General features: G+C 46.4%; 1 protein-coding gene across 13 annotated transcripts in view; it reads right to left on the bottom strand.

Annotated features, from left to right (window-relative positions):
• PALM2AKAP2 (PALM2 and AKAP2 fusion) overlaps window positions 1-26,372 on the bottom strand; it is a 504,955-nt gene that overhangs the window by 30,457 nt on the left and 448,126 nt on the right. For 12 of the 13 annotated variants that reach the window (XM_053204813.1, XM_027034800.2, XM_027034804.2 and 9 more), the window contains one exon: window positions 2,308-4,711. In XM_053204813.1, coding sequence (XP_053060788.1) covers window positions 2,308-4,711 — 2,404 coding nt within the window. Of the gene's footprint in view, window positions 1-435; window positions 1,268-2,307; window positions 4,712-26,372 lie in introns of those variants that run through there. The other variant, XM_053204815.1, reaches the window with a different exon arrangement.

A 26,372-nucleotide genomic window follows, 5' to 3' on the forward strand; every position in this document is an offset into this window, starting at 1 on the left:
GACAAACAATCTAATAACAATGAGCACACCAATCACCCAGATTTTGATTTCTAAATTCCATTCTCCACTAACAGGAATTAGTGCTATTTGAAGAAATGGCTCATTTCAGGGTTAGGAAAGTATCAGATGACACTGGAACATATTGTGGTGTCAGAAAGTGAGGACATGTCCATAGGATAATGAGACCATGTTAACTTGAAAGGGTTCCATAAGCTATATCTACACAAATTAAGAATAAACCTAACAGAAATGGATTATAACCCACTGAATATAATAGGAACCCACAAGACCACACTTACATAAATAGATACATGAATAGATTTAAAGTTTGATGAGAAGTAGGATAAAGATTACATAGTACCAAACTAACTGTACAGAATATTTATTAATATTTATTTATTATTTTAAAAAATCTTAATGTTTATTTATTCTTGAGAGAGAGAGAGAGAGAGAGAGAGAGAGAGAGAGAGAAAGCACAAAGCAGGGAGGGGCAGAGAGAGAGGGAGACACAGAATCCAAAGCAGGCTCCGGGATCTGAGCTGTCAGCACAGAGCCCAATGCAGGGCTTGAACCCACAAACCATGACATCACGACCTGAGCCAAAGTCAGACACTTAACCGACTGAGCCACTCAGGCGTCCCATGTTTGTTTGTTTGTTTGTTTATTGAAAGAGAGACAGAGGACAAGCAGGGGAGGGGCAGAGAGAGAAGGAGACACAGAATCTGAAGCAGGCTCCAGGCTCCGAGCCGTCAGCACAGAGCCCGACACGGGGCTTGAACTCATGAACCATGAGATCATGACCTGAGCTGAAGTCGAACACTTAACTGACTGAGTCACCCAGAGGCCCCAGAATATTTATTAATTACAAAGGACAAAGTAATTTTACTCTAGAACCTTATAAGACACTCCCTCAATCAAGTGATCCAAGTTGATATTATATGAAAAAAAAAGTCAACATCTGTCCCTGATTGGACACAGTGAGAAGAAATAACATCATTTTTGTGGTAGTCCTACCAAAGATGCATAACCTACATGTACTCATGTGAAAGCACAGACAAATCCAAAATGAGGCATATTCTATAAAATTGGGGATGACGGAGATCATGTTGGCAATTTATTCTCAAATGGTTCATAATAAGAGATATTTGTACTGTACTTGGGAACTTAAGGTTGAGACTGTTTCAAAATTTAAAAATTAATAATCAAAAGGGTTACCTTGAGTCACTGTAGATTTGACGGAAGCCAAGTGTCAAGATGGGAATAAGATCTGGATAAACCAAGTCAAACGCCAACAATTATATGTTAGGGTAATGCTTTTTAGATAGTCTCCAGTGAAAGAAGTTACCCCTCAGTCCATTATGAACCAATACTCTAAAAAAAGCACAAAACTCCACACTTGGATTTGAGGACAATACCAAATTACGACAAGAATTTTCAAAAGCTTGCTCTCAATGTCTGTACTTATTCTCGGCATGGACCGGTAACGAACAGTCCGTGGACTAGCCCAGATCACGTTTTGAGTAGCACTTCGCTGCAGCAGGACGTGCAGATCTCTGATTGCCATCATATCCAAATGGGAAACAAAAACTACTGGTCACACTGTTGTCCATAATGGTAGCAACATTATCACCATACTTAACACCAGCCATTTACACAAAGTATACAAAGGGACTGCCCAGGCAATGGGAGGGGACTAAAGACCTGCCTTTACAAAGAGTCAATTTCTCCAAATGTGTCATAGGATAAGAATGAATGAGACCACCCCTGATTCCAAAGAAATGGCACCATGATGACTAAAAGGAAGACCAATCCAATCATACAGAAGAGGGACAAAAACATCTATGGTCGATCCGCAACCCTGGGTCATGACTGCCATTGCTAGGAAAGAACCTGGCACTCAGATGGCGTTAGTAGAGCACGTCCTCCAAATCAGATGGGTTTGATTTAACTGCAGATGCTAAGGGTCAAGCTACTGACTCCAACACAGTCCACACATGGGCTCACTCTGACACACTGCCCCTCCCTCAGCCAGAGGCAGCCCTTTCAAACAAAAGAGAACAATTCTCTACTAAACCAAACCCAGAACAGAACGATGGGAAAGGAGCCATTGCATCCTCTGGGAAATGGCACACCGTCCAGGCCCAGGGTTCTTCTGACTCCAGTTGCATGTCCCTGGATACAAAAACCCGTGTGTCAGTGCCCCCGACACTAATTCTAGCCACACCCAGAGGAGGCTTCACAAAGAAACACATAAGCTGGAATCAACCGATTCCCACGGCGTCTGTCTCTGGTGCGCACTTCACTTACCTGGAGCGGTTTTGTAGCATGACGTTCGGGAGGGCAGCGATTGGGCGTTCTTTGCCCTGGGGCTCTGGGTATTCTGCAAGACTTGCCTCTGCCTCTTCAGTTCCTCTTCCCTTTCTTGAGCTGCTCGGATCTCTTCTTCGATCATGGACAAAGTCCGCTGCTTCCTTGACCTCAGCTTGAAGGGCCCAACCATCACATCGGACTCTTGAGTGGCCAGGAGCGAGGCTGTGCTCCTCAGCTCAGCTGCCTCTGAGTACTTGCTGAAATAGCTCCCTTCCGGTCTGGTCTCCTCCATGTTTATTGGGCCACTGGGCTGTACGGCTGGCAGTGGCTGGGAGGGCCCCCTTTCCCTGAGTGCCTGGTCTTCAGCAGGCAGAATCTTTGGTAATACCTCCCTCTTCTCTTGAACAGGAGAAGACACCTGAGGCGGCTCAAACATGCTCTGAGGCTTCTCTGAACTGGGAGCCCCAGTGCCAGCTTCCTCTAGAGTTGTTCCAGGTCCCTGCTGTTCTGTCCCACCCTTGCTGGTTTCGGACACAGCTCTATCCACTTGCTCGGCTATGGCTTGTTGAATGGCATTCTGCACCAGGAGACCAGCCTGATACTCCAAGGGGTCATCAACCGATGGAGAGTCTCCCAGTGTGGATGAAGGGGAATAGAAACCGTGATCGCTAAAGGACTTGGAGACGCCTTCTCCTCGGCCCTCTGAAGGGTTGTCAGTTTGTGGAGTCTGGGGCAGAGAAAAATCAGCCAGTGAATTCTCCTGGAGGGCATTGGTTGTCTCATTGGAGGCCCCGCTGTCACTGATGTTGTCCATGCTAAAATCGTTGGACAGGGTCTCCAGGACAGTGGTATCCTGGGACCTCACTGACAATTCATCCAAACCAGAGTCAAGCTCCTCTTGGGTCAAAGAGACATTGACTGACCTTGAAAACTGATCCAAGATCCCAGGGTCGTCATCCTTGACCACAGTGAGGACGGCCCGGGCACTGGTAAACTCCCCATCCTCTGCCCACAGTTTGGATAAGGGCCCACGTTTGGAAGGCTCACTGTAGGGCCCTTCTCTCCCCTGAGGAGCTGTGCTGCCCTGGCTTCCCCCCGCAGGCTGACTCTCCAGGGCACAGCTGGCTTTCTGCTGCCCCTTGGCTGCTGATGCACCACTGTCTTCTGGAAGGCCCCCGACGGAAGCTGGTCTCGAGATGGTCAGTGGCTTGTCTGAGTTGATTGACCCCAGAGGCCTATAAAAGGGCTTGATAGAGAAGAGCCTAGGTGTACTCTGGCCCTTGGCCACTGTTTGCCTGGAACTCTCCATGAGCTGGAACTGTTTGCGAGCAGCAGAGAAGTCTATCTGCTCGGTGACGATGTCCTCCTTTACGTTTTCTGCCGCGCTGGCCTGGTCACGGGAGGCCGCAGGGGCCGCGCAGAGCTGGGCTGGGGGCGGCTGCTGCTGTTGCATGAGCAGCTGTTCCTGCTGCGCCCTCCTCTCCTTGCGCTCCTTGTACTTTTTGTGCGACTCCAGATGTTCCTCGTCCAGCTGCTCCTCGATGGTTTTTTCCTGGGGAGGATTCCACCATTTTGCCGCGATGCCAGGATTCTTTTTCACGGCCTGGCTCCGGATGAGTTCTCTCCTTTCCTTTTCCAGCTCCAGCATCTCTTCCGAAGGCCTCACTTTTCTGACACAGAATTGCTCCTTCTCATTCTCGTCGTCCTCAAAGAGCTTGGAGGGCTTCTTGTCCTCATGGAAGGCACGCAGCTCAAACTTGGCCTCCTTCTTCAGTGTGGTGAGCGTGAGCTCCCCGTCACGGCCCGAGCACCGCGAGCTGGTGGAGGAGCTGGGGCTCGCGGGTGCCTGGAGGCCGTCCCCCCGCAGATCTTGGGGCTGGTCAGGCGAGTGGCCGTTGGCTTTTCCACCCTCTGCCATGGCGTCAGAGTTGCTTGTGCTGAACTCGATGTGAGGAGGGGCCTGTCTGCCCACTGCCCTCTCCGTGAGTTCTGGCTGGATGGCTGTGTGGGCAGGTGGGCTTCGACTGCTCGCCACGACGACTGCTCCAGGCTCTGGGGACGACGTGCCGTTGTAAGTTCCGTCCACAGCAGAATCGCAGCAGCTGGCCTCCAGCACCTCGTCTAGATAGCGGATCTCTCTGGCCACATCATTATCCAGAGATTCATGGTGATCAGCGAGGAGGCCATTGTGGGGGGGTGAGTAGAAAGGGGAGGGGTGGTCCATGGAAGGCGGGGTAGAGGTGATTCCAGGAACACTTTTACATTCTGCAACAGAGACTTCAATTTCCATGTTTTTGTGATCTGGGGGAAGGGAGCTGGTTGCAGGCTCCAGGGGGCTGACGCTGCAATTGTCTCTCTCGTTTTTTAGCCGGACATCATCCTCAGAAAGCTGGGGAGGCTTCTGAAATAAACAGACAACAAAGGTCAGGGTTAGCTATTAAATCTCTTATGGAGGCGAACCCTGAGAAATTAACTGGTAACTCACTGGAAGAAAAACTGAAGCAATGACAAGTTCTTTGGAACAGAGATTTCGCTTCTAATAATTCTTCGCATATTCATTTCGCTGTGGTAATTCATTCATAAACCTCTCAATGTTACAGATTCTGCTTTGTTTACTGGGGGTCCAGAGAACGTTCAATAAATGCCAGTCCCGTTCTTAAATTTAAAAGTAAATTAAGATTCAGATCATTTGAAGACATTGCTCAAATATCTTCTAAAGTAGAAAAGATTATACAGGAATTGTACCAGAATTTAATAAAACATCTTAATAGCAAACAACTGCAGAAGTGTAATAGGGCTATTTGTGTGTCCCCAAGTAGAGCAAGAAGGTCCTTTGGCATCAGCGATTTTTATTGAAATCCTCTGCCATATGTAATGCAACATTTCTGGAGACAAGAAACTTCCTGGAAAATTTTTCCAAGAGAAAATACTGGAAAACATAGGTTCCTTCAATGGCTCCTTAACAGCTACAGGGCCCCAGGGCAATGGCTCTTAATCGATCATGTACATTATAAACACCGTAACCAAAGCCACTGACTGTATAGCTCTGTTCTCTGGGACTATATCAAAACAAGACTCCTTAGTTAAGGAGTGAGGGTTGCTTTGAAAAGTTAGTAGCCAGCAGTAATTCTCCAGCTCCTAAAATGCACTATATGTGATAGCTCCAATCTTCTTGTTCAATAAGAAAAACCGCATCTTTTTAATGTTTCGAAATAAATCCTATATTTTCACCAATCCCATGTGATTTCTTTTTTGGCATTAGTAAAATTAATTTTCAAATTCTAGGAGGATTTTTTTTTTCATACCCAAGGATTCTGGTTTATCTCAGAAAATTCAGTGGTAAATTGTAAGCTTAATTTGAGTGTTCCTCAAGAATTTCACTGACACCTTGGTCAGGCTTGTCTTCCTCTCTTGAGTCTAGAGCATGCCTCGTATTACTGACATAGTACAATGCAAAAACTGCAAGATGGTACCATTTTCATTTGCATCGGTTGTGAACAATTTTAAACTCTTAGAACATAATATTAAAACACCACCTCAGGATGATTCTCAGGAGATTCATTTCAAAACACTTCCAAGGAAGGTTCATAATTATGGATTTGTTCATGAGACTTAAACAGCATGGGAGTTTACCCTACATGCTCTGCACTTCTGTCAGAATGCTGAAAACTCTCATGGTCATCCATGACCTAGAAGGTCATCCATGAGCTGGAAGGTCACCCATGAACAGGTGGTTTCTTTCACTCTTCATTTTTTACATTCTCCTTTAGACTTAAATCAATCAAGTAATATATGTTCCTTCTTTAGGAATAGGTAACAATGATTCTTTTGTCAATACCTTCTGGTCTTGGATGAACTTCCAGTCTAGTTCTGGTCTTTGTCCAAATCTGGTCCTTTAATACCATTAATATTTATAATGCTAATATCTTTATTTTATTTTATTTTTTTACCATTAGCTAATGGTTCTTTTATCTTTAGAGTGACATCAAGAGTCATGTCAAAGACATTTTTACTGCCTTTTAAAAACATTAACTAGACTTTCTTTTGGCAAGGCAATCGCCAGTAATATCTATGTCGTTAAGAATTACAGAAAAAATATTAAGTTTTATTTATTTATTGAGAGAGAGAAAGGAAGAATGAATGTGGGGGGAGGGGCAGGGAAAGAGAGTCCCAAGCAGGCTCTGTGCTCTGCACCAAGCCTGACTCGGGGCTTGATCTCATGACCAGGAGACCATGACCTGAGCTGAAATCAAGAGGGGTATGCTTAACCGACTCAGCCACCCAGGCACCCTAAGAATTAAAGAAAATTTGAATGCCTGCCACTTACTGGCTGCCATTCAATTTCAAATAAACCTACGTCAAAATTAGCCCACTCCATGGAAAGCTATTACTGGAATAAAGAGACCAACAAAAAGAGACACAAGGCACTGCTACAGTGAGAGACAGATTAGCTGTGAGTCTCCCACCCTAGCTTCATTTAGTCAATGATTTACTGCTAACAGTCTTTATGGGAATAAGGAGAGCTTTTCCTGTATCCTATTTGGCTTCTGGGGGCGGAGGAGGGAAGATAGGAAAATGGTAGGAAGTTGCTGGAACTGAAAAATGGTTGAAAATCACTGCCCTATTGAACATAAAGAATTTTAGAGTAGTTGGCATAAGAGGAAAGAGGGTGGCATAGCATTAAAGGAATTTAAAAGGCAAATAATTCATTCTATAGCTCATTTGGTCATTAATCCATTCATTAAACATGGAGGAAGCTTATTTTGTGGGGTCATAATGAGATTAGCAGCAACAATAAGCTCCAGGAGACACTTTTTTTCTTAACAAAAATTGGACTTCCTAGGAAGCCCTAAGTCTCTTTTGGAGTTTATTTCGTCTTGGCAGGAGGAGTGAAAAACTTGCCTATAGTTCTCTCCTGTTGCTAATCACAGGGATAGAAGGTCCTGAACCCCCTCCACAGCATTGCCTAAGAGCACGCTGTCTCTTTCTCCTGGGTACGTCCATTCAAGCGCCGGACAATGAGCTAGGAGATGCTCTGCCCGCATTTTTTTCTGTCTCAGAACTTAAAAAGTATACCAACCCTTTTCAAGGCATACTTTCTGAAGTAGCAAGTGTTCCAATTCAAAACTTTAAAAGTCTGAGCACAGCTTCTGACAATCCATTTTCGCAATGTCAAAAAGACTACCATTAGCTTTTCGTCAGAAATGATGAGTCTCATTCCTTGAATATCTTCTATGATGGGTCAAACTAAGATTTTGCAAATGCTGATTACTGATTAAAAGTCAGAGTTTGGAGTCCCAATGTACTGAGACATGATTCCGTTCCAATACACTTGTGTAAAAAATCTAGGCACTGGAGGGTGTAAACAGGAAAGCGGCTCTCTCTCCTTCCCGTTACAAGGGGGCTCCTCCCGCTTCTTTCCATAAATTCAGAACATTTTTCTTGACACTCTGTTCCATGTACTTCAGAGAGTAGCAGCTCTACACCCTAATCAAGGTAGAAGTAATTAAAGAGATAACCCTGACTTACTGATTCACAACCATGCCTCAGAGATCCTGAGTTTTTGGAAAGTTAGGCAACAGTTATAACAAAGGAGCAAATTCCTGAGTTCTATTCTCAACTGGAGGAATTTACCTTCACGCAAGATGGCCTGATACAATCAAAGCCACCTGTAAACTACACCAGGTAAACAGAAGTGGCAGGAATCTGGGCTTGGTGTCATTAAATGATGTCTTGCTCAAACCAACAAATGCTCAGTGCTCCCTTCGAAGATTAAAAAGACTAGACTTTTCCCTATGCTTCAGATAAGGTGAACCTGATTCCGGATTCAGATAAAGTACACATTCATCAAGGGGACTGGGAAGTCCTTCTGAAATCAACTGTGCCCCAGTGCAAAACAGAACAAAAACAAAAACAAAACCGAGCAAACTGGATTGTCAAAGGGTGCTAAGGGGCACCCTCTTTGGACTGCCCCTGCTAACCCTCCAGGTGGAGGCCTTGTAGAGCATGACACATAATACCTACCAGCCTACTGGCTTCCCCAAATAGCTAATAGCTGGTCAGGACGTCTACTATCTACTTTAGAAGATGTGGGCAGAGACAATATAATACAGCTGTATGTGTGTGTTTGAAATTAGTTTAATTACATTCAGAAGCAGAGAGCCAACCTAACTGGGAATATACACTCTAGGAGTGGTCAACCAGGATCTAATCAGAAATTCCAGGCTCCACAGATGGCTTCCTTCCTGGGTAGTTTGGCTCTCTTTAACTCCCATGGCCCCCTGAGGCATTGCCAACTGGCATCATTAAGGTGAGAAATGGGTTTTCATCAGTGAAATTAGTGGCTTGTCAATTAGCATGATAAAAACTGGAAATCTGGTGAAGTTGGTGGTGTTCAAATTTGCGGATTAGAGATGTTCTCTGTCCTTTCCTGAGATAGATTTACAGACAGAGTGAGCAGGGCAGGGGAAGGGGGCTCGTACACCCTTAGGGATGGTGCTTTGAGCCTAAAAGCTAAATGGCTCTTTCTCTGCCTTTAGGTTCAGAGGACTTTAATGGTTTATTAACCCCTATAGGGTAAGGGAATCCTACCTTGTAAAACCTGTCTTCATGCAAGGTGGGGCTGGAGCATCTAGAATCTTCAGGAGCTGGGATTTCTTTGAGGTTACAGACAGTAGGTTTTATGCCTACTTTTACAAATGGTTGCTTAATAAACGTCTGTATGGGTGCCAGAACTCAGTGCAAGACGTGCTTTTATTATAACCCGGTAGCCAGGTTGTGTCTCAAGCTGCCGCTATTTACCAAAACGTGTTTAATAGTTATGCAAAACAAATTAGTATGGGTTAGTTTACAATATGGGTGGTGCCAAGGATCGCCTATGAAAGTTCTGCCAGACCCTATGCAAGACAATCATGGGACTCTCCTTGGCAGACTGTAACTCCTTTGTAAGCAGGACTTGTAACAAGATCTCTCAAATCTGTTTCGGGAATTAGAGTAGATAATGTGTTTAAAAGTACTATGTATACCGCGAAGTGTTTAATGCAAATGTTCCTTATTATTAAGCAATTTTACACGGAAGTGTAAATGACCATTATTAAATTCTCTCTGGGAGCTGGTTGACTTTTTGTGGGGAGGAGCAGGGCGTGATGGGGAAGTTTTCATTTTGAGAAGAAATCCACATGAGGCAATTACAGGGGAAAGGCCGAGGCAAGGCTAGAAGTCAGACCTAAGGCATCTCTAACCTCCCTAATCTTTTCCAGTCACATGGGAAGCAGAGGAGGGGTCACACATTGGCCTGAACAGAACCTGGACCATTGCCTATACACTACTAGCTGCACAGATGTACAAGTGAATGAGGCAGCACAATGAGCCTGTTTGGTGGGCACACCGTGAGTGTCACATCCCCATTTTTTTAAAGTTTATTTATTTGGAGAGACAGAGAGAATGGGGGAGGGGCAGAGAGAGAGAGAGAGAGAGAGAGAGGGAGAGAGAGAGAATCCCAAGCAGGCTTCAGCATGAAGCCCAGTGAGAAGTCCGAACCCACAAACTGTGAGATCATGACCTGAGCTGAGATCAGGAGTCGGATGCTCAACCGACTGAGCCACCCAGGTGCCCCGTCACATCTCCATTTTACCGCGGACACACTCTGTTCATAGTACACAAACATACACGATTTGGGCTGATACTTGCAACAAGGCCCTTTTGTATGCAAAACTTTAGTTTTAAAACTTTAGCATATGAGGTTTAGAGAAATTGAAAGATTTTTCCCAAGATCACCTGGCTAGGAAGTGGCAAAGACAGGATTTGAAGGCCAGTTCTTCCAAATTCTCTCCTAATACTCCAAAAAGTGTTCTCAGTGACAGCAGACTTTCAAAATGATTAGGGCTATGTTAAGAAGGGTGGATAGATTTAAAGAGTATTCACTTGGCTTTCTGGTTGACTGTTTGCACACCTGTATCTCTAGAAGTGATGGGAGACACACAATTTGGCTTCAGAAGTCAGAGACCCCTCCCCACCATTTATTCAGAAAGGAACTGAGACAGACTTCCTGGAGACTTAGTTTCAGCTTCCTTTCTTTTGCTCTCCCTGTAGGCCCCCTAGTTAGAAATGAGGGTGCTGACTTCCTGCACGGTCTGGGAATTTTACCTTTCCAGCCGGCCTCTGAGGAGAGTCCTCTGCTTCCTCCACGACAACCCAGGGGCAAAATATTAATACCCCACATCCCAGACATTGCAATAGACACCATGCATAAAGGCTGTGACTCCTTCCCAACACCACAGAGTCAACAGCACAGGCGAGATTCTAGAAGACTGTGTAATTTGCCCAGAAAACACATCAGGGTCCTGACAGCTGCCCAGCTGGGGTGATGGACGCCAGTGTGCTCTCTCTTCCTTGCGTCTGCTGCTGGGCGTATCGTGAGCTGAAAGAACTTGAAGGAGGTACATTTTCCTTAGCAGATATGGCTGGGACCAGGGGGTTACCAAAAAGGTGTCCTTTGCTACAAGGACAAGCAGGAAGCTGTAACTTCTACTCAAATGTATTCACAGCTTCCCCACCCACCTCCCCACCACCCTCAGGCTGTTACCTCTTGACCCAGCCTGTTACCAGCTGTGACCTCCCAGGCTCCTAGCCTAAATGCCTGGTGTGACCCAAATCACTCAAACATCAGCGGCAGGCTGCACAACCAGCTTCCTACTCTGAATAACCCAGATTACTTCCTACTAAGGCCATGCTATTTAAATTAGAAAGACTTTTCCCCAGGTAATAGGTGACCTGATCCTTTAATCCAGTTATTTTTAAGTTCCACCAAAAATACAAACTCATTCTTGGCCAGGGAACAGAGGCGTGGCTATAAAATAAAACTTCCGCATAGCTGTGAAACCAGAGAGCATCTCCGTTTTCCCTTCTTACCCTTTCTCTCTTTTCCTAAGTCGAGTTTTGAGTACACAGGGCGCAATTGCTCTCACAGCAGAGAACTGGTTCTGTGGTCCATGTGGCGGAACCATCTAAAATGCTTCTTACAGGATTCAACTTCCTGGCTGTTATTTCTATCACAAAGATAAACGGAAGGAAGGGATGCAACCCGGCTCATGGAGGCTGCAAAGATGTCCACATTACTCTCCTGAACTTTATCAGAGTTGGAGGGACCAGACTGGAGCTAAGGTCTGGAGATCTGGGGCAGAGGGACTCCCTAAGCTGAGGGAACTTCAGGAGTGTGGGAGGGGAGCCCAGAGGCTGAAGAGGTCAAAGTGCATTCCTATGAGGATAAGCATGCCCTGGGAACCTGCTGAGTGGTAAGCTTTGGGCGGGGCCCTGGTGGGGTGGGGTCCCCTGAGCTCTGAGGTGGTCCCTACTCTGCAGCAAGGAGCGTACAGCCTTGGAGGCAGAGATTTCCAAGGAAATCTCCAAAGAGAGAAAAAAGTACGAGGCAAAGAAAGTGCTAAGTCGGAAGAAAATCCCAGCCCTGTACAACAGCACACACCGGGCTGGCTAGAAAGAGTTTATGAAGAAAACCGGGAGTGCCCAAATTCCTCAGCAGCTGGCCTGCAGCTCCTCAGACCCTCCCTGCTGAAGATGGCAAGCTGGGGGCAGGCCGGAGAAAGTGCGGGGGGCCTCTGAGTAGTCCCCTTCCGCCCAGCCCTGTGAGGGAGCAGAGAATGGGAATGTCTGAGAATGTCTTGCTTCCTTCCTTGGTTTGGCTTCAGGCTTCGGCCAGGAAGAGGAGGGGAGAGGTGATAGCCTGGGCCATATTCCAGTCCAAAGGCCTTTCCTCTTCTGCCCCCTCGCAGCGCTTCTTCCGGCCTAGAGGACCAGGGGCCTGGGTTGACGGTGGGAAGCCAGAAGCCTCATCACTCCCCGAGAAGGACCCCTTCCTGGTTGATGGAAACATGCCAGACTTAAAGACCCTGAACACTCCTGGGCAGTTGCAGGCTAAAGTCAGACCAGGCGGACTCAGGGTTAAACGCTCTGACCCCTGATCAGGGAGCTAACACTAACAATGGCTCTTGGACCTCCTGCCGTGAAGCATTACAGCTAAATATGACTGGGACAGTTCTAAAAAGATGTTCCTGCTCTTACAAGCCCAGCCTTTCTTGCTGAGAGCTTCTATGGCATCACCATCCTGCTATCTCTCTGGCTTAGAGTACAGATACAGCCTTAGAGTATAGATACGGGCTTGAAGATGGGATGAAAATACTTCTAGAACCTTCCTTCACTGGAAACAAACTACGTCTTGGCTCACACTTCTGTTGAAGGAAAGTGGTCAATTTATAACATCATGGAGTCTCCCCAAGACCACAGCCTGCCCTATTAATAGTATCCCCTTAACCCAGCTCCAAAGTCACCGGCTCAGATGTCAGGCTGCACATCTGGAATATGTCAAGGTGTCGTTTGATTAACACATTTACAGCTTGGGCTTTCTGTGAAAGCAACTGAAGATGGGGGTGGGGAGCCAGGGGGGTTGGAGGGAGGAAGGAAGCTGTTTCCTTTTCTATAGCAACTGGTGAAAGGTTTGTTTCTTTCAGCTGCCTGGAGATCCACTCCCCACAGGAGTGACTGGGAACGGCTGGGAGGCTTTAGGGTTGCCCCAACTGCGGAAAGATGCTTCGTTTCTGCTCCAAGAAGGTCAAGCTTCACTTCCTCCTCAATGCAACAAACTCCGAGCTCTGTCAAGGAGTCCTCAGATGCTCTTCTCCCCAGAGGCCCTTTTCTCCATGAGACGATTTTACAGGGCAGTCCCCACCTCCAGAATAAACCAACATCAAGGCCTCAGAGGGAACTCTGGCTCCTGCAGCCAGAAATTTCTAGGGTAACTAATTCTGCCGAAAGCAAAAGCAAGTCCGGCTTTAGTTCTTTATAACTCAGCTGTGTCCCTCTTGGTTTTAAAATAGTTCAGGATCTTGGGTTCTTGCCTGGCCAACCACTAATGGCAGAGAGCAAAAGCTGAGCACCACTGTGGACCCAGCACCAATCCACTATGTTGAGGCAGAGAGCCAAGAGAAAAGAGGAAACTGTGCCAGAAGCCTCTGAGCTTAACCCTTTGTCCACAGATGACACTGTGCACATGAACGGAGCTGGTGAGGTTCTCTTCCCACTCCCTGGGCTCCTACAGGACACAGGCACACACATTCCCCAGAAAGCCCCGAGTCACTCCGTGAACGTGGCGGGTCCCACAGCTCGGCCTCGTTACAGGCCAAATAAATACAAGGCGTTAACTAGAAAACCAGTCACCAGAGTCACTGGGTCGCTTGTTTCTGTTCCGGACAAGGACAGACACACAGGTTCTCTTTCGCAGACACCCTCACGCACCATCGTCCCGGCCTCGTGTGCCACATGTGTGCATCTTTGCACGCACTGGACGCGTGGTGCCGCGCTTCCTCTCTGCCATTTAACTTGCAAGCTGGGGGGGTTGACGAGATTTCCAAGAGAAGCAAGTCGCCAGTCGGAGCTCAGCTGCCCGCTCTGCCTCTTAGAGGGAAAGGACTCTGCAGCACAGCCCTACAGTCCCGACTCTGAGTCCCCCTCCACCAGGACGGGCCCCGGGAAGGAACCCGTTCCTTCCAGATTAGAAAAGAAAAGGACAGTAAGATAGGTCAGCAGACTCGGCTTACCCTGCCCACAGTGCGTGTCTCAAACGTCCCCAGTCGGAACTGCTTCTTTTTCCAGACGGATTCCTGCACACTGGCTCAAGCAGGACAAATTCCTTCCGAGCCTCCTGACTGAAGCCTGTGATGTCACAGCCGCCCCTCCCTCTGCTCCCTAAAAGGCCATTCACACAAAGAAGGGCTTTAACCTCCTTCAGAGAACCTTGGCCCCTCCCTAGAGGCCGAGCCTGGAGGGCAGGCACCGGCCAGAGGCAACCCCAGCCTTCTCCCCAGGTGCTCAGAGGGCCCCAGGAGTCCACCCTGTCCATCCGAACCAGTTACCACTGTCTTCTTAGAAAGTCAGAGACCGGCCTCGGGCAAGCAGGGAATTAATATCCTGGCGATGCTGAGGTAGCAAAAAATCTGAAAGATCCCGAAGATCCAGTAAAATTATATATACTATAAATACAATACATATATAATATACATAATACTGTGAATAGATTTAGAGTAGATATATGTGCCTGTGTGTCTATAAAGTAACAAACGCTCACTGTAGAAAATTTGGAAAATACAAATTATTCATCTTCCTTCCACTCAGAGGAAAACAGTTAATATTTTATTGTGTCCCAGTTAGTCTTCTTTTTAGAAATATGTATTTAATATAGTGGAGACCAGACACTACATGCAATTTTGGGGCCAACACTTTTTAACGTCAGAAGTTTATCTCACAAGTACTTTTTATGTCCTTCAATGGTCTTTGGAAGATAGATTTTAAAGGGTTACACGGTCTCTCACGCTGAAGTAGGACAGAGGAATTTGAAGTCTGGGATGAGTGTTGTTACTTCAAGATGTGTCTGGGGGAAGTGGCTCCGTTTTCTCAGAGGTAACCAGTATCTTCTGCCACCAAACAAGGACAGCCAAAAAACCAGACCCCTACGTACCTCGGGTGGACACAAGTGTCACCAACACCCCCCGCTCTGTACCACAGAATCAGACTCCCAGCATTACCCACTAAAGCTAATGAGTGATGATGTAAGTCCCCCTGCCCAGGTATTCAGACTAGCCCCCAACACTGCCCCCAGGTTCTATCCACCTGGTCCCCAAACTTAGGTTGACCTAGAAGAACAATTGGCATAACTCAGGGGCTGGCTGAGAAAGTCAGTCAGAATGCATCAGAATGCAGGTCCCTGCGCGGCTGTGAAGGATTCATTTTGGAGAAGACAGAGAGAATGGATATTTACAGGGAGAGGACAGCAAATGCCAAGCATGGTCCTGCACAGCCAGCAAGTTCAGGAGCAGTTTGGGAGCCATTTCTCCTGGTAAATCAGGCGGGCAGCCCCGAGTTGGTGGCCGGACTCCCCAGTGGTCTGCGGGTTGGCCAGCAAAGCAGACCTCCCTGGACCTTCTCGAGAATATAAGTCAAGGAAAGAATAATCAGAGTGGATGGAGCTCAGGCAGAGTCTTTTGGAAAAAAAGCTAAATGTATATACTATACAAGTATTTACAACATCTAAACAACACCTATAATATGCAGAAACTTATTTAGAAATATCCAGGAGTTTCTCAAGGGCTAACTCGGTGATACCAAGTCATCAGGGAATAGTGTGGAAACTCTGAATTTATGTACCCTTTGGAATAATTGGAATGTTCTTTGGTACAGTCAGAGGTATTTCAAGACGCTACTTGACAGTCTAAAGTAAAAATGAGGTGGGGAAATTACACACCAAGGGTGGCATTGCTCTGCTAGAGAGTGACAAAGCAAACGAGGGCCTTCCACGAAGACACGGTTTCAAGCCATGAGGCAAGAGTGGTACCTAGGACCTTCGACATAATCACATCTGCCCCCTCTGCTTCCATGAGGAGGTTTATAAAAAATAGTTGTTTTAAATCTTCCCTGTTCACAAAAGAGAGAATGATATGTGCTCTTAAAGTACTATGATCTAGGGGTACCTGGCTGGCTCTGTCGGTGGAGCATGTGACTCTTGAGCTTGAGGTTGTGAGTTTGAGCCCCACCTTGGGTGTAGAGATTATTAAAAACAAATAAATAGATAAACTTTAAAAAATAAAATAAAATAAAAAAGAAAAAATAATAATAAAGTACTATTATCTAATTTGTAGCCATGCTTCTCTCTCTCTCTCTCTCTTTTTTTTTTTTTTTTTTAAGATTTTGAGTAATCTCTATACCCAACACAGGGCTTGAACTTACAACCCTGAGATCAAGAGTCACATGCTCTACCAACTGGGCCAGCTAGGTGCCCCATAAATAGCAGGCATGCTTCTGACTGGAGTCTTAGATGCTATGTTTCACTACACACACACACACACACACACACACACACACTCACTCACTGTTATGGGTTGGAACCCAACTTTCTAGATATAAGTCCTAACACACAGTACCTCAAAATGTGACCTTCTTTGGAGACAGGGCCTTACAGAAGTAATCAAGTCACATGATCATTAGGGTGGGCCCTAATCTAATATACTAGTACCCTTATAAAAAGAGACTTAGACAGAGACATACCTAGAAGAGAGACCACGTGAAGATACAAGAGACAAGGCAGCCACCCATAAGCCAAGGAGAGGGGCTTGGAATAACCCTTCCCTACAGTCCTCAAAAGGAACCACGCTGCCACCTTTCGCACTTCCTGTGTCCAGGACTACGAGACAGTAAATTCCTGTTGCTTAAGCCACACAGTTTGTGGTCCTTTGTGATGGCAGCTCCAGGAAGTGAATACACATGCACACATTCAGTCACACACGTGCACACATGAATGCACACGCAGTCACTCACACTTGTGCACACGCATATGTACACTTACGCGCACACACACCCCTCCGTCTGGTTGCAAAAATCGGATGGAGTTTAGGAAGACTGTGTGGCAAAGCCACAGTTGGGTGCTCCAGAAAAGCGCTTTATACTCCGAGGCAGAGGGAAAAATTTTCAGTCTCCGAGGGTGTCTGGCTCTGGGGGGAACGAAGCCATTTTGAAACTTGGTCCTGGTTGGCTGGGGAACAGAGTGCAGTTTGTGAGGGCCCAGGGCCTGGTGTCTGTAGGAGATCGATGCTGCTAAGCCATCATTCAGCAAATATCTGTTGCACCCCTACTGGGTGCCAGTCATATCTTCTCACCACCAACGGCAAGGTGAGGCTTCTCATCCAGTCCAAAGAGGGGCACGCCCCAGCCCATGCAGCCAAGCCCTCCCTAGGGTCACACAGCTGGTCAAGAACAGAGCTCTGGCTGGAAGTCATGAATCCCACCCGGAGAGCAGAGCTCTGCCCTGGGAGGCACAGTGGGCAGTTCAGGGGGGAACCCGGGAAGTGTGACAGCAAACGGGAGGCAGAAACCGGTGGTCTTTGAAACCATGCACCTGCTGCTACATGACTTTTGCAAGGCCGGGTTTCTTTTCTGGGTCTCAGTTTTCTGGGCTGAGAAATGAGACACCCAAACCAGGCGAACCCTCAAAATTCACTTCCTTTCTGCTCCTAATCCTTGTGGTTCTGTGATGTCGGCATGAACCCTGGGCAAAAGTGAGGCGCTGGGCTGTTCTGAGGCTGGTAACCGTGAGGGCAGAGCCGAGAGGAAGCAAGCCAGCAAATGGGAGCAGCAGCAGCAGCAGCCTCAGGCTTTGAAACTGCTTGAAACGTGTGCCAAGAGAGATTTCAAGGATTCCCAGCTGGAACTCGGCTGCCTTAGACGTTCCCCTTGTCAGAACTATAACTCTTTCACCGAAGGAGTTTATTCTGCTAAGTGTGGCCAGCCCATGTATATACCTTCGTGTGACAGAATGTTCCAAAGCAGATCTGCTGAGATCGGGAGGAACTAGATGGAAGTAGGCATTGTGGAGAGAGGCTGGCTTCAAAAATGGTGAGACCCAGCCTGCTGCATGGAATTACAAACCAGGGAGGAGGGGAGAGGTCGGGGCTGGGAAAGCTCCCTCCACATGCTTCCCAGAACAGAGGGGAGCTGGGGGTTTGCAGCTTTTCAAACTGCTCCAAGGTCCAACGCAAGGCACACACCAAAGGAAGCCAGTGTCTCAGCACCTCTAAATGTCCCTTCTAAGTGGTCATGGCTGCCTTCTCCCCTACCGTTCAGGTAGGTCCACCTCAAGTCCCACCTCCACATGACTCCACACAGCAGCAAGGAGGCCAGTATTTAAAGCAAGTTACATTTAGATGTGAACGTGACGGGAATATTCATAATTAAAAATAGCCTGTTTACCCAAAGGGATCTCTAACTGGGGTAAAGTGTGGGAAACTAAGACTCGCCCAGTCCTTAATTTATTGAGGGAAAATTGATGAGAAGGGAACAGCATAGCAACTTTGCTTAGAAAGACTTTAGGAAATTCAGTCAGCTGTACCTCCCTGGTGCTCAGGGCACTAAAAGCCACAAAGCAGGGAGCTGGCAAGAACCCACACGTGGATGTATGGACTACCAAGCTATGTCATGTAGCATGATCTTATTTATTCCCACAAAAAAAAAAACATTATTCTACAGAGAGAGAAATAGTTCAACAACTTTCAAGCCCTTACCCCAATCACTCAGTGTACCCTCTGACTGCCTCCAGTACTGCTCAAAAGGTTGGCTTTAGGAGGGAGGAAAATCCAGAACCCTTATGGTCTGTGTTACGCTTCCTTCCAGAACCAGAATCTGGCTTCCTTCCAGAATGTGAAGATGAGTAACGACCCTCTAAGGGAAAGGGGCTGAAAAAACCTAGCAGACCAGTGCAGTGCCACAATGCCTGACATTCACTACATTTCTGCCCTGAGTCTTTAGGAACTCCCTCCACCAAGGATCTTAGACTCGAAGGGTCCCTCTGCTTCCTGTCTCAGACACTATCACTCTTATTTTCTGCAGGAATGTTGGTGACATCATAGCGTATCGTGGAGGGCAAAGCTTTAGAAGAAATGCACTGCCATCTTGTAACAATAAGAACCTTCAGGTAATCCAGCAATTGTATTATTAGGTATTTACCAAAAGATTAAAAAAAATACAGATTGAAAGGGGTACATGCACCCCAATGTTAATAGCAGCAACAACAGCCCAACTATGGAGGGAGCCCAGATGTCCATTGACGGATGAATGGATAAAGATGTGGTATGTATGTATGTTACATATTTGAACTGTAAATACATTTAGACTTAGGGACACCTGGGTAGCTCAGTTGGTTAACTGTCCGACTTCAGCTCAGGTCATGATCTCACGGTTCATGGGTTCGAGCCCCATGTTGGGCTCTGTGCTGAAGGCTCGGAGCCTGGAGCCTGCTTTGCATCCTGTGTCTCCCTCTCTCTCTGCCCCTCCCCCCCTCAAAAAATAAATAAACATTAAAAAAATTTTAAATACATTTAGACTTAAAATAGACCAAGGCTTGGCTACTTGTTAGGTATTGCAGTGCCTCTTAATCTCCATTTTCTCTCTGCACAATGAATACTAAAGCCTTCACTCAGTCATGATGATGAATGTGTATCCACATGTAGCCTGCCCTCAAGGAAGCTGTGCTTTCTTGCTGTGGTAACATTATACTTTTAGCAGCAGGCTCTCACTATTGCAACTTAGGACAATATAATCTTCCTTTTTCATCAAAGATAAGTAATTGACTCCACTGTCATGTATGAATATTTTCCTTCCACGAGCTTCCTCTTCCCAGAAAAGTTGTGAACCACTATGTAAGTAACCAATTCCTCTTGGGAAGCCAAATGTCATAGAATTTCATAAACTATGTCACAGTCAAGGTATGTCATAGGAAAACACCTGTGAAAAATTTTCAAAGGCCTGAGCAGTCAAGGAGAAAACACAAATTGGAGGCTGACTTTATGTATTATTCTAAACAACAGTCTTTTTTTTTTTCTACGTTCAACTTAAATGTGCAGATGAGTCCGTCTAGTAAACCTTCTCATCCACCTACAAGACAGACAGACAGGTAGACACAAACACAAACACACACACACACACACACACACACACAGTGACTTTAAATCAATTTGTTATTCTAGTAAAGTACTGTAAAGCTTTGAGTAATGTTTTAAAAATAGTATTTGGAAAAAAATACTGTGGGTTTGCCAAACCTAGTATGCTGTAAGCAAAACCACCTCGTCTGTTATTAATGTATGAAGTAAATGCTGAGCAGCTTAGAGACGGATGGTAACTGCACTGGGGCAATCCTGAACCCTTGGCCGTGGACCCAAGTGCCAATTCTGCCTTGGGATCCCTTCCCATCTGTGCCCCCAGTTCCCAGCCCTCAGGCAGCAAGGAGTCGAGTTCCATAGTAGACACACCCACCAAGCTCTTCCCCACTCAAAGGCAGGAGGTATTGCAGAGTATGCCTTCATCTCCCCAAGCCTACGCTTACAATTCTGGAGACAGAAGGAAAACACAACAATCAAGAGGTACTTTTAAAATGAAATAACTGGCGAGCTGCAAGAAAACTCAACAAACGGATTCACCAGTTACCAACAGGAAAAAGGTTTGGTCCTACTGAATCAGCTACCAATGGATTGCAAGGGAACTGCTGGAAGGTTCTGGAAGGTTTAGACACACCCCCCTCCCCCCCCCCCCCGCCCACAAAACAGGTGGGTCACTATGTGTCACTATGAACTGCCACTCACTTTTCTTAGGTTTCTTCAGAAGCACAAAGCCATATGTGAAGGCAGACTGTGTAGTAAATAGACCTCTGCTCCAACTAACTCCAGGGCTCTCTGGAAGGAAGACAGAACTCCAGGAAAGTCCAGATGGTCAGTCTCAGAATCCTGCTCTGCCAGGACTAAGTGGCAATTCTGGATCAGGATAGGTGCTGGGGACACTGGTCTGCTGAAGAAGAGGAAGGTGCAAAGGGCAGCCAAGAGGCAAGGAAGGCTTCAGCCAGGCCCGTCCAAATTTTCTGACTCCCACCTCATGCAGCAAAACGATACCCTTGACTACACAGGATTCTGAGCCTGGTACCAGAATTGCATTTGTGATTGAAACCAAGGGAAGCTTGCCCCTAACATTGAGGACCTAACCCTGGTTCCGTCATGTGTTTTAACCAGGGGTGAGCACATTCCCCTTGCGCCCCCAGCACTGTGCTCTCCCAATCCTGCACTGGGCCAGCCCTGCTGGACCACACTCTGGGAAAAGTTTGGGCAGCTGAGCTCTGGAGGCAGCTGAGGGCCAGTCACCTGCTTCCGTCCACTGCCTTTGTGGCTCTGAATGCCAGGAAGGAACCTCTGCAGGAGAAGGAAAGCGTGGAAATTCTCTATACCCCTAGGGGAGGCAGATAAGCATAAATGAGCCGTAAGATGGGGTGCAAGAGAGCTGTGGGAGAGCACTTGGCTTCACACTAAGAAACGCGCTCTTGCCCTTTGCTCAATGTCAATGGAACCCGACAACTACCTCATGTCTCATTTATGAGGAATCTCTCTGCCCAGCCATGGAATCCCAGGAGCAGAGCGCCCATGGTTGAGAGCCAACAAGTTATGCTGATTATGGAAACAGGATAAAGTCTGAGAACCAGCAACAAGAAAGCGGGATGCCATTTGCTTGCACAGACTCTGCTTCATCCTGTTCACCCCCTAGAGGCCCCCTTTGATCTGGTAGCTGACTGTTGCTAAACATTTTGCTGCCATGATTTCTGGACCCTTTTTTTATTCTCTATTTATTTATGTGTGGTCAGGTGATTCAACGGGAAGAACATGAATATTAGGGAAAAGAAGGTCAGGGTTTGAATCATCTGGTGTCACAAACGGATTGCATGATGCTTATACAAAGAATGTGCTCCTCTCTGAAGCTAGGGTTCCTCATCTGTTAAATGGGTATAATTACTGTAGTGGGCTGAATCGTGTCCCCTCCAAAATCCAAGTCTATTTGGGACCTCAGAATGTGACCTTATTTGGAAATAGGGTCTTTGCAGATGTAGTTAGTGAAGATGCTGTCATAGGGGAGTAGAGTGGGCCCTCAACCCAATGACTGGCATCCTTATAAGAAGAAAAAACACACAAAGTATAAACCAAGAAGAAAAACCCCATCTGAAGACAGGGGTGGAAACTGTAGTGATTCATCCACAAGCCAAGGAGTGCCAAGGATTGCTGTCAACCACCAGAAGCTAGGAGAGAGGGATGAAACACATTCTCCCTCATAGCTTCCAAAGAGAAATAACCCTCCTATCACTCATTTCAGACTTCCAGCCTCCTGAACTGTGAGAGAATACGTATCTATTGTTTTAATCCACTAATTTTGTGTAATCTGTTACAGCAGCAACAAGAAACCAACACACCCACCTTCTAAGGCTGTTATGAAGATTACAAAAGACACAGCATGTGAAAGCAGCTGGCCTCATGACAGGGACGAGGTAAGCCATCAACACAAGGCAGTTTACGCTGGCTTTCTATGTTGGCGGCAGGCCAACGAAAGAATTTTTCAAGCCTTGTCAGAGGTGAGTGGCCCCAGGGCATCTGAACTTTTTAAAATTTGTGGACCAAACAGGAAGAGCAAAGGGATACCTGTGGTGTAAGGGCATAACTCAGGCAGTAATGGTGCAGGCTTACCAACTGCCTATCTGGAACAGAAGGGTGCGTGGGTACGATGGTCCACAGAAGCCAGCTTGCAAGGACTGAAGCTTCAGTCTTGGAGCCGGCAATGGGTATGCACCTTGTGAAACTAGAGTAGGAACACAGGGGCCCACAGATCTTGAAGGTATTGGTTGAGTTGATGAGCAAGTGGTCATAAACTTATAATGAGCATTATGACATGCAAGCCATTGCCATTAAATGATTTTAATGCACAGTGATGTTTATTCCTCAAAACCAGCCTGTGAGGCCAGGACTCTTGACCTCTCTAATCACACAGCCAAGGAAACAGATCCAGAGTTTTAAGTGACTTGCCTCAAGACACTGAGCAGTAAACAGTGAAGCTGGGATTGGCCTGAGGCTGCCTGTCTCTCGGGGCAGTTAACTGTAACCTTGCCTCCTGTAGATTAGGCATTAGAAGTTGGAACAACCTAGACTAGAGGCTTATCAAACAAGGACGATTAGCTCTGAGCGTGTCTACCACAGACACCAAACGGATCCTAGAACTCTTCTTCCGTGTGCTTTCTGGCTTAGCTGTGTGCCACTTTCCTTTACAGGAAATATGAATGATAGGAATGACAATGGTCACAATTATTAATTGAACGTGACAACGTGTAGGCAACTTGCCAGGCCATTTCCATACGTTATCTCAACAAATCCACACACGAATACCTTGAAGTAGGGCACAATGTCTATGTCGCAGGTGAAGACAGCAAGCCCCAACTTTAAGTATTTTACCCACAGACACAAAGCCAGTAAGTGACAGAGTTGAGACCTAAGCCCTGGCTTGCCCAGCTCTTCAAAGTCCACAACAAGGAAGCAAATGCTGACACCCGTTTTGCTTTCCCAAGACACATGCTGTGCCATGGGTCTCTGAATATAAAATTCACTTTGAGGCCTTAGCTGTATCTCAGATGGTAGTCTTAGAAGGCTGTGTCTGCCATCTGCCCCTACTTGAGATGCCTGGAGTTCTCCTCCAAATGCTCTAGGCGAGTGACTTTCTCTTCAGCTGAATGGTTGGAATTCTCTAGATAATGTCTGGCCACTCCCAAGAATGTCTGTTTGGCTTGTACACGGTCCGGACCACAATAGCAGGGAGCCCAGAGAAGCCAGTCCATTCCGGATGTGGACCCCTCCCCAAACGAGAGGGCAGAAGGTGGAGATCCAAGAACAGGAAACAACAGGGGTTGGGCCTGCAGGTGGGGGCTTCAATGGCTCAGGAACACAATCAACAAACATCTCAAGCTGTGAGATGATGGAACCAAAAGGTTGGCTTGAGCCAAGATGTTGCTTTGTTGTATTCTAAAATGCTGAATCTCCCATTTTTTTCCCCTTAGTTTTTCTGAGCACCTCTAATGCAAAGTGAAGAAATAAACCCCAAGCCATGCTCCCTGTATCGGTGATTACACGCTGAAACTCAGAATTGGCCCAGATGGTTAAAACTCAGGTATATCTCATTTTGGCAAGGTGTTTGGCAATTAGGGGAATGGGAAGGGGGGGAGGCAAGACTGTTCCCATAAAGACAGCAGTGCTAACAAGGGTTTGTCAGTTCCCTGCTAAGTCAGCCTCCCTCAATGTCACTGTGCAATGCCAAAATGTGTAAGTTGGCACATTTTCTTTTAAGTAACATGGTTGAACTTGTTATGAAAAACATTCTTTAAAATCACATCTTGATTCCACTAATTCATATTTAACAATATATTGGGCCAGTTAATTTCAAAGTGGGGATATGAATGCTAAATAATAACCTGAGAGAATCTGAGGTGTTTAAGACCTTCATCCCAATTAGAGTCATATACCTAGCTTGCCTTTGTTTCTGCAAGCCTAGACCCATCTTTGCAATATTTAAGAATGTAGGAACATAAATGCACCCCGTCTACCACATCTGGGACCAGATGTCCCAGGAGCAAAGGAAATCAGGTGTATGGTCCAGGAAGATGCACCCAGTCTGTGATCTGAACCCCAGCCACCCCAGTGGATGCTTGAGATCATGCTTGAGATCAGAGACAGAGAGAGGAGAGAGAGAGAGAGAGAGAGAGAGAGAGAGAGAGAGAGAGAGAGAGAGAGAGGGTTTGCTCTGGGTCTTGTTCCCCCCACCATAGTGCAGCACAGACATTTCCTGAGGGTCTGTAACTCCCTAAGCTCTGACTAGGGTGCAGTACAAGGAACCGAAAGAAGCAAGCAATGGTGCTTCATGAGGCCCTCGATGTCACCTGGACTTCTTATTCTCTATTTTTGTTAAATGTTTATTTACTTATTTTGAGAGAAAGAGCTTGCGCAAGCAGGGGATAGGCAGAGAAAGAGGGAGAGAGAGAATCCCAAGCAGGCTCTGTGCTGTCAGCGCAGAGTCCAATGGAGGGCTCGATCTCCCAAACAGATCATGACCTGAGCTGAAATCAAGAGTTGGACACAACCAAATGAGCCACCCAGGTGCCCGTGGACTAATATTTTAAAAGACACTCCTGGGGGCACCTGGGTGGCTCAGTCAGTTAAGCACCTGACTCTTGATCTCAGCTCGGCTCAAGTAATGATCTCACCATCTGGAAGACTGAGCTCCATGCTGGGCTCTGCCTGCTTGGGATTCTCTCCCTCTCTCTCTGCCCCTTCCCCGCTTGCACGCTGGCTTTCTCTCAAAATAAATAAATAAACTGAAAAAAAAAGAAACTCCAGAGTCTGGAATTAAGGGCCCACCACCCTTTCCAAATCTGATCTACTTTCCTCATTGGTACCCTCTCTCTCACTCAGCTTTTCTGCAAGGCATCAGGTCAAACTGGCTGCCCTGTGAAGTCTCCTTGTACAAAAATACCCCAGCAGAATGAATTGCTCCGTCACACCTTGACAACCTTCTAGAGGACTTACCCAGTTACTGTTGGAGCTCCCTGAGGGCAGGGTTTGGCCTCACTCGTGTTGGTGAACTGGAAGTTTAGTTGGAAAAGTTATTCATCAGTCATTACCAGTCAAGGGCAATCATCCATCATGGCTGCCCTTCTTCCCAGGGGTCGAGGACGTCACTAGGGGTCTGTTGTATTCCTAGAGGGGCTTTAATTACCTCTGCCTGAAATATGACATCTCCAAGGTTTCTGAAGGTTTAATAACATGCCACTCCACTGCTAAAATTTTTCCTCTTAAACCATAGGCTTATTACAAAGCCCAAATCCAGTATTAAAAAGTTTTGGATTTTGAATCTTGTGGAAAATGCACTCCACACTAAAATTTTCTCCTAACATTATAAACTCTGAAATCTGTCAGTGCTCTACTTCTCAAAAAAGAAAAAAGAGAAAACAATGTGGAGGCATAGTTTTTATATACTTTTTTTCAATGTGGTGTTAAAAAGAAAACCAGAGGCCCCCACATGGCACCACTTGGACCAGGCCAAGTCACCAAACCAGGGTTTAATACCTAACATAACTGCAGCTTCAATCTCCCCCTGAAATCTTAACCTGCTAATCCAGAAATTTCTGATAAGCACCGATGAGATCATATGTCACATGGGCTCTCTCCATCCCCCAAAAGAAGATGAAGTAATCTACCTAATATGATCCCCAGCCCTTCTAAGGGGAAAGTGACCTTGCCTGGAATAATCCTTTCTTTTCTTTTGCTAAAAACTTTTTTGCCCATCCTCCTTCCTATAAAAACCTTCCATTTTATTTTATCTTATTTTTAATTGTTTTTAATATTTATTTATTTTTGAGAGACAGAGACAGAGCATGAGCAGGGTTGGGGCAGGCAGAGAGGAAGACACAGAATCTGAAGCAGGCTCCAGGCTCCGAGCTGTCAGCACAGAGCCCGACGTGGGTCTCGAACTCACGAGCTGTGAGATCATGACCTGAGCCGAAGTCGGATGCCCAACCGACTGAGCTACCCAGGGGCCCCCAAAACCTTCCATTTTATACAACTTTTTGGATTTCCCTCTTCTTGCTAGATGGGATGCTGCCC

The sequence above is a fragment of the Acinonyx jubatus genome, chromosome D4 (assembly GCF_027475565.1).
Source record: "Acinonyx jubatus isolate Ajub_Pintada_27869175 chromosome D4, VMU_Ajub_asm_v1.0, whole genome shotgun sequence".
NCBI lineage: Eukaryota > Metazoa > Chordata > Mammalia > Carnivora > Felidae > Acinonyx > Acinonyx jubatus.